Source organism: Equus caballus, chromosome 14 (assembly GCF_041296265.1).
Source record: "Equus caballus isolate H_3958 breed thoroughbred chromosome 14, TB-T2T, whole genome shotgun sequence".
NCBI lineage: Eukaryota > Metazoa > Chordata > Mammalia > Perissodactyla > Equidae > Equus > Equus caballus.
Genome location: NC_091697.1, coordinates 37,726,423 through 37,734,584, shown reverse-complemented (window position 1 = coordinate 37,734,584; position 8,162 = coordinate 37,726,423). Strand labels below are relative to the sequence as shown.

Sequence of the window (8,162 nt, the reverse complement as noted above, 5' to 3'; positions counted from 1 at the left end):
AGGCTTGCAGCCTTGAGCAAGCCTGAGTTTAGCTTTAAAGGAAATGTATAGCTAATTACATAGACATTTTAATTACTAAATGTTTGTAACTAAAAGTGATCAAAGGACTTACTATCTGAGTGACTAGAAAAAAGTTATGGGATCCAGCCAGGATAGGAACAAGAGGCTGAGATAGTGTATTTACAGGAGCAGTCAAGAGTTAAAATACGGCACTGACTCAATGGCATAGTAGTTAAGTTTGTGTGCCCTGCTTCAGCAGCCCAGGGTTTGTGGGTTTGCATATCTTGTGTGGACCTACACACCGCTCATCAAGCCATGCTGTGGTGGCGTCCCACATGCAAAATAGAGGAAGATTGGCACAGATTGTTAGCTCAAGGACAATCTTCCTCAAGCAGAAAGAGGAAGACTGGCAACAGATGTTAGCTCAGGGCCAATCTTCTCCACACACACACAAAAGAAGACAAAATAAAATCGCTGTTTTATAACTATGGGGTTCCTCTCTTTTAACATGTTACACTACTTCAGAGATTAAGTAAATTTTTAAGTGAAATAAATCTAAAGACTTCATAATTTCACACTTATACAGCTTGATATCCTTTATTTATCCATCATTCTTAAAGCAAATGACAAATCTACTTTACAAGGATGAAGGCTTGCTATTACTGAGGATATCTCCAATGTTTACTGAAACTCCAAAAACAAGCAGATTCAACAGAAAAGCAGCAAACATCTTCCTTTTTAAGGTGATTACTCTTAATATAGGCACACTCATTTGCCTATGCTTGCCATAAACTGAAATTACTGCCTGACATCTCATCATTGATAAAGTTGGAGAGTCAAGCCGTTTACATAACCTCTAGTTCTATCTCTTTTAAGACTCTCCAAGAGCAAATTAACTAATATACGCTGCTATTTACTGGAAAGAAAAAAGAAAAGCAAGAAGAAAAAGAAACACCCTTCATGGTCTTTCATTCATTTCATCAATTAGGACACACAAGGCAGCATCTTTCTCTATAATCTGGTCTCTCCTATGACCTGAATTTTCTCTTTGTCGTTCATTCTGTCCAGAACAATTGTTGCTATCGTCAGCATCCATCGGTTCAGTTTTCACTCTGATCCCTCCTTCTGAACGGGGCAAATCATCAGGCAAAGAAGCCAAGCAACTCTGAATCATCTCAATGACTCGTTCCAGATGCTTCTGAAATCTCTCAGCTGTTTCAAGGCGTTGACGTTTCTGCACCTCCATCATGACTCTCAAGGTCTCTCTTGCTTGGTGGGGTCGGTATTCATTTATGAGATGATGAACATGTACAAAAAGCAGCTTAAGATCTTCTAGCTTCTCTTCTCGTTTTATACTCCCAGGGCTCCTTATCAAGATATCTAAGAGGTCTAAGAAATTGATAAGGATAGACATATTGAGTTTCCTCAGTTCTTTCTTGTGATCAAACTGCATAGGATGAAGCCGTTCGATGCCCTGACTTTCTAAAGGGCGGATGATGAGATCATCACATTGGAACTGGTTGCCAAACATCATATAGCTGTCTTTTATTGGAGGTGGAGGCTTGGGAGCTAGGCCTTCCTGAATATTTTCATCCGTGTACTCCTTGATGTACTGCATTGGAGGTGGCGGAAGAGCACTTACTTGCTGTGGCTCACCCATTGTGGAAGATCCAGAACCTATAAAAATAGACCAAAGATTTAGAGTAGAGCTACAAAACAAACCAGTCACACTGGCTGACTTTTCTTCCCCCAGCAGTCTGGGGTCCGAGACAAAATGATCTCCTTAGTTTCTAAAACTAATATTTACAACAGGGAAAGGCTGCCACCCTCTTCTGATTCACGTTACATCCTCAATCATCCATGTATTTCGCCGGACCGGGCAGCCCTGAGTTTCCACCAAGCCACAGTGTTGCATGAGATGCTGCTGGGAGTCAATGAGGCAGTGGCAGTGGCATCGTGAATTACCAACCCGCAATTTGCTGCTTTACTAACCTTCTGCATATTCATTTTTGTCCCTATCCAATCTGGCTTCAACCTCCTACCTCCACAAAAACTGCTCATCAAGGTTATCAACAGTCACCATACCACCAAATCCAATGGATATTTTTCTAATCTCAATCTCTCAGCAGTACTTTCTTCCTTCCCAACACACTCCCCCCTCCTTCACCTTCCGTGAGCCTGCATTTATGGCCACTCCATCTCAGTGTCCTTTACTGCCTCTCCTTCTCTACCCAAATGTTAACAGCGGGGTGCTGCAGAACGCTCCCTGGGCCCTCTTCTCTCTCTAAAGTAGGGAATCACAAACTCAAATATCAAAGGGAAAGGCAGGCAACATAACGACTGAAGTGCTCTGGGGCAGGGATTAGGGTGAACTAACAAGCACAGGCTGGCCAGATCTCAACAACTCCAGCCATTAGCCTTCACGTGGAAATGAAGATTTATTGTTCCTCAGTTCCTTAATTTTTCAAGAGAGGGCCAAAATCCAGATTTTTAGGTGAAATCTCTCAATATTTAAACACGGGTAATTAATTCCAGAAATTGTCAAGTACTGTGGAGTCAAAAAGAACTTAGCCACAACGATCTTTGTGGTCTGCTGGCCACTAGTTTTAGACCTCTACTTTATAGTCTCCCTTGGAAGATCTCAGTCAATTCCATAGCTTTTTTTTTTTTTTGGTGAGACAGATTGGCTCTGAGCTAGGATCCTTGCCAATCCTCCTCTATTTTGTATGTTGGTTACCATGTCAGCATGGCTTAATGAGTGGTATAGGTCCACACCCAGGATCCAAACCTGCAAACCTGGGCGGCCAAAGTGGAGTGCGCTGAACTTTAACCACTATGCCATGGGGCTGGCCCCTCAATCTAGCATTCTTCACAATTCTTTATACCAACGTCTTCTGCCTTTGGGTCTTTCATATCCTTTTCTGCCTGCTTCAGGCACTAGCTTAAAATGTCACCTCTAAAGACACAACTTCTCTATCAAAAGTAGATGCTGCTTTCTCTTTTCTCTCTGTACCAGTATCTCATTTGTCTCCCCATCCAGGCCATAAACTCCATGAGAGGAAGGACTCTTATTATAGTTCTCACTGCAGCCACAACGTTGCACAAAAGGGCTTCCTAAACATTTGTTGAGCAGCGCTATCCATTTCAAGAGGGCTCTAATCAACGGGAATTTGGAAGCAGGTACAAACACCCTCAATACATATTCACTCCTTCAAATATTTATTGTCTAATATATGACAATGAGTATCCAGCAACGATGACCATGATGATAGACAATATTTGTGTGCATACTATGTGCCAGACGCTGTTCTAAATGCTCTTCTCATGGCTGTGAGTAATCTGAGAAAAGAAAGGTGCTCTTTCCATTTTAGAGATAAGACAACTGTGGCTCAGAAAGGTTAAGCCACTTGTGTAAAGTTACAGAGTAAATAGTAGAAGGATTTAGAGCCTAAAGATCTCAAACACTACACTATCTTTCAACGATAAACAAGAAACAGTGTCTCCATCCTAATATGGCTTACAATCTATCAAGGAAAACAGACAAGAAATAAGTAACTACAAGGCAAAAAACCAACATATCTATCAAAAATAAATCTAAAAGTTCCATACAGGAAAATATGACAAGCAAAATTAAAAGACAATCCATCTTTCTGGGAGAAAAATGCCTGTGAGCTAATAAAGGGCAAATACTAAAAATTTTAATTTGATTTTTTAAAAACATATTTTCCAACTCCATCTCCACTAGAAGGAAAGCACTGACTCCAGGATTGCCTGTCTTGTTCAGAACTCTAACTCCAGCAGCTCAACAATGCCTAGAAGGTGCTAGATCCTCAATAAAGGTTCACTGAATGAGTTTTCAAAAAAATAGAAAACTAGACAAAAGATGATGAGGTAAAAACAAATGCTGAATAAAGGCAGGGAAATATTCAGACTAACACCCTTTTAAACGTAAATTTTAAAAAGAATACTTTTCGGGGCCAGCCCAGTGGCACAACAGTTAAGTCTGCACGTTCCGCTTCAGTGGCCTGGGGTTTGCTGGTTCGGATCCCAGGTGTGGACCTACCCACCGCTTATCAAGCGGTATGGGGCAGGCGTCCCACATATAAAGTAGAGCAAGATGGGCACGGATGTTAGCTCAGGGCCACTCTTCCTCAGCAAAGAGAGGAGGATTGGCAGCAGATGTTAGCTCAGGGCTAATCTTCCTCAAAAAAAAAAAAGAGTACTTTTCATCTATCAGACTACCGAGATTTCAAATATTCCATCATTCAACAAATATTAACATGCCTTCTATGTGGCAGACCCTAGACTCCACCAGAGGTCACACACTCCCTCTCAGTTTCTGCAGGGTGGTCATTCCAGTCTTAGAAGCAGGCTCTTGGCTATTCTGGCCTCGCAGGGAAGCCTTCTGTGGTGGAGCATCCATTCTCCTCAGCTCTCACAGAAGCCACCATCACCACCTCCGCATAATCCTCTTAGGTGGCAGATCAGTACCAGCTAAAGAGGAATTCTCATACACAACTGACAGGAAAGGAAACAGATACATATTTGGAATTTAACTTGGCAGTATCAAAATTTTAAATGCTGATATTCTTTGAACCAACAATTCTATTTCTAGAAATTTATCCTGTAGAAATATTGGTACAAGTACACAAAAATGTGTATAAGGATGTTTAATGCAGGACTGCTTGAAAGAGCAGGAAAAGTCAGAAATAACTCATGATTTCATCAATATGAGGGCTGCATAAAATCTGTCTCTATAATACAATAGAGCCATTAAGGAAAAAGGGCTGAAAATGCATGGGGTGGGGGGTTATAAACGCTGCGTACTGTTTCATTTATTTACAATACACTTACAGTTGCAAATAGTTATAATCAACTTTTTAACATAAATTCAGATTTACAGAAGAATTGTATGAATAGTACAAAGCAAATTCCATATTCTTCACTCAGATTCTCCAAATGTTAATATTTTCCTTCATTTGCCTTACTGGTCTCTCATTCTTTTACCCCTAAATACTTCAGTGTGTATCCCCAAAACAATAATGTTCTCTTATAACCACATAATTACCAAAAATCAGAGAATCAGCATTGAACTGGTACTTCAAAATAAATTTTAGCCAGCCCAGGTTTCCCTCCACTGTTTTGTGCTTCCCAGCACCATCTATTTAAGTTGCCATTTTCCAAAGGCCAAGAACGTGACAAATACCATTGTTTTACCATTGTTTTACATCCTCGCTTAGTTAACCTTCCTAACAATCCTATGAGTTAAGTACTATTATCAATTTCATTTTAGCGATGAGGCTCCCAAATCTCAAGGGGAGGGCAAGCATTTGCCCAGATCAAAAGGCCAGTAAGCGGCACAGCAGGAATTTTTACCCTTGGTCCTTTGGGCTGCAAAGTACAAGCTCCTTTAAACCGGTAAACTATGAAGCCTCCAAGCGCACAAAAAGAACCTGACATATTACAGAATTATGTTTACTTCTCTATCACGTCTCTGGACTGAACTTATCAAAGGTGATGGAGATGTTTAGCAAAACCAGCATGGCCGGTTTATCAGAATCAAGACCCACTTTCTAGTGTTTGTTCCAATCCAGGGGGCTTACCCAAAAGAAGAAAGGTACACCACGGTCCCACCCCCAGACATTCGATTCATTTTGTCTACTGTGAACGGGCCCGCTGGAAGCTCTCCAGATGAGCCTGCCGTCAGGCTGGAGCTCCACCTCCTCCCCCGGCCCCGGTAACTAGCCTACTTCAGGATGGCTCCCTGGGGAGGAAGGGTCATTCTCATCTTACAAAGGGCAGAGAGGCCAATGACTCGCCAGGGCCACACAGCTTAGCAAACCAGCGGCGCGGGACGCGAACGCAGGTCTACCAAGCTCCGGTCGGGCTCGGCCTCCCCACCCGGAGGAAGCCCGAACCCGCCGCGCTGAGGGCACCTGCTGCCTGCCTGCCCACCGGGGGCTCCACGAGCGGCTGGAAAGCCGCGCTCTCCGAGGAAGGCGGCCGAGGGCACGCCGCGCCAGGCCTCCCGCGTTCCCAGCCCGCCCTGAGGAGGCCGCGGGGTCCGGAGGCAGAAACGCAGGGAGAACGGAGCCCCGAGCCGTCGCCGCCCACTCGCCGTCGCCGCCCACTCACCTCCGCAGCGGGTTGACACTGGCAAGCGCCTCCGCCACCGCAGCCGAAACCCGACTTCCGGCCTCCTCCTCCAGGAAGAAGCCATTGACACTGCCCCTGGATTGGCTGAGAGAGCTGTCCTTTAACCGAGGTTCTAGTCCCGCCTCAGACCGATGGCTCGCTATTGCGCCTGCGCATATCTCTCTTCTTGTCTCCGGAATTCGGCGGAGGTTTGGGAGTTGGCGGGAGAGTCTTTGTATTTTGTATCACTAAAAGCAGCCGGTGGTGTCTCGTTCTTTTTTTTTTTTCTTTTCCTTTGTTTTTTAACGCTTAAAATTAAACAAGGCATCCATCCATGTGCCTTACATAAGTTAGAAAATACAGGTAAGCGGATATTTTTAAAAATTCTGTCGACTCTAACCCCACTGTCAAAAATAACATTTAAAGAAATGAGATTGGACTCTATATACTATTTATATATTTTTTAGTGTGGAAATATTTGTGAACATGATTGGGAGTCAATAATGTATTCTCCATTTCCATTTCCTCATCATCCATTTACTTTTATTTTCATTTAGGAATCCAGCGATGTCTATTATATTTCCAAGCAATAAATTAACAATTTTTTTTTTAAAAAATCAGACTTAAAATTTTCTTTTGGATGTTACTTTCATAAGAAGTGTCACAAATCTCTAAATTCGTGGGAATCTTAGAAGAGCATGTTGCACCTAAAAAGTAAGGTGGTTATTTTGATAAAAGCTCTCAACTTTACCTCTTTAAAATAAAATTCTTTGACTTCGTCTTTAAAAAACTTATTATGGAGAGTTCCAAACATACACAAAAGTAGAACAGTGTACTCATCACCCGACTTGAACAATTATCTGCATTTCATTTAGCATGCATCTCTAAAAAATAAGGACTTATTTTTTTCACATAACCACAGAACTATTGTCTCATTTAAAAGTAAATTAATAATTATTTAATATCACCAAAATCAAGTCAATATTTGGATACCAGTTGTCTCAGGATCCAGTGAAGCATACCCATTTGTGACTGGCTGATGTCTTTTAATTACCTGTTAATCGATAGGTTTCTTCCCTCATCTCAATTTTCCCCCCACATCAGTTTATTTGCTGAAGAAATCCATTCACTTTTGAGCATATCCCAATCAGGCTTTTCTCCCTGCTACTGAGCCCACTGTGACCTACACCCCTGACTTCCAATGGTCATTCTCAGTCTTCCTTTTACTCCATTCTCAGCAACATTTGGCACATTTGATCGTTCGAGTTGCCCAGGACTCATCCAGGTAATAATGTCCAGGTGATTCCAGACCTTGGCAACACCCTCTCCTTTGCACTCAGACCCCTTTTCCCAACAGTATTGCACATCGTTACTCAAGTGCACTTCACGGCATTGCAAAGGCTCACATCTAAAGATTCGACTTTTACTCTTCTTTCTCCTTACACTCCATCGAAGCATAGGAGTATACTATACCGGCCTTTTATATTAGTTCTATCTACAAAAAGGAAAAGTCCCAAATATAACATTTTCACCATCCCCACTGCTACAGTCCTAGTCCATGCCACCATTATCTCCCCGGACTTCTGAAATACCTCCTAGCTGGTTTCCTTGCTTCCACTTCTGTCCTCCTTTAGCCTGTTTATCACACTGTCTTAAAATATGAGACACTGACTTCTCTATTCAAAATTTGCCAAGGTTTTTTATCACATTTATGATAAAATCTATGTCCTCACCATGGCCTACATAAAGCGCTACAAAATCCGGTCCTTGGCTACTTCTCCAATACTATTTCCTACCATTCTTTTCCATGCTCACTCTTCTCCAGCCACAGGCATTATTTCTTTCCCTCAAGATTGCTAAGGGCCATTGCATTTGCCTGGAACTCCCTTTCCACACAAATTCACATGCATCACTTCCTCACTTTATTTAGGTCTCTGGACAAATGTGACCTTCTCAGAGAAGCCTTCCCTGGTCACTCTCTGTAAAAATAGCATGTCCCCAATCATTCTCGTGGGGGATGCCCCAAC

General features: G+C 42.4%; 1 protein-coding gene across 5 annotated transcripts; it reads right to left on the bottom strand.

The window, feature by feature from the left end:
• Positions 1-570: 570 nt before the first annotated feature.
• Positions 571-6,272, bottom strand: MED7 (mediator complex subunit 7). Of its 5 annotated transcripts, none has more exons than XM_003362780.5 (2): positions 6,136-6,272; positions 571-1,677 (listed from the first exon to the last, which is right to left on the bottom strand). In XM_003362780.5, the coding sequence occupies exons 1-2, from the start codon at positions 6,218-6,220 to the stop codon at positions 959-961; spliced, it is 804 nt and encodes a 267-aa protein (XP_003362828.2). In that variant the 5' UTR covers positions 6,221-6,272; the 3' UTR covers positions 571-958. The 5 variants fall into 5 exon arrangements, with proteins under 5 accessions (XP_003362828.2, XP_005599316.1, XP_023473104.1 ...); XM_005599259.4 differs by having other exon boundaries at positions 5,937-6,149; XM_023617336.2 differs by lacking the exon at positions 6,136-6,272 and adding an exon at positions 5,956-6,127.
• Between the last annotated feature and the right edge of the window lie 1,890 nt (positions 6,273-8,162).

Bases quoted from the DNA above. Each gene is read 5' to 3' on its own strand.
- MED7 (XM_003362780.5), bottom strand. From the start codon at position 6,220: ATGGCTTCTTCCTGGAGGAGGAGGCCGGAAGTCGGGTTTCGGCTGCGG. The intron at 1,678-6,135 runs GTGAGTGGGCGG...CTATTTTTATAG, and splicing joins AGTGTCAACCCGCTGCGGAG to GTTCTGGATCTTCCACAATG.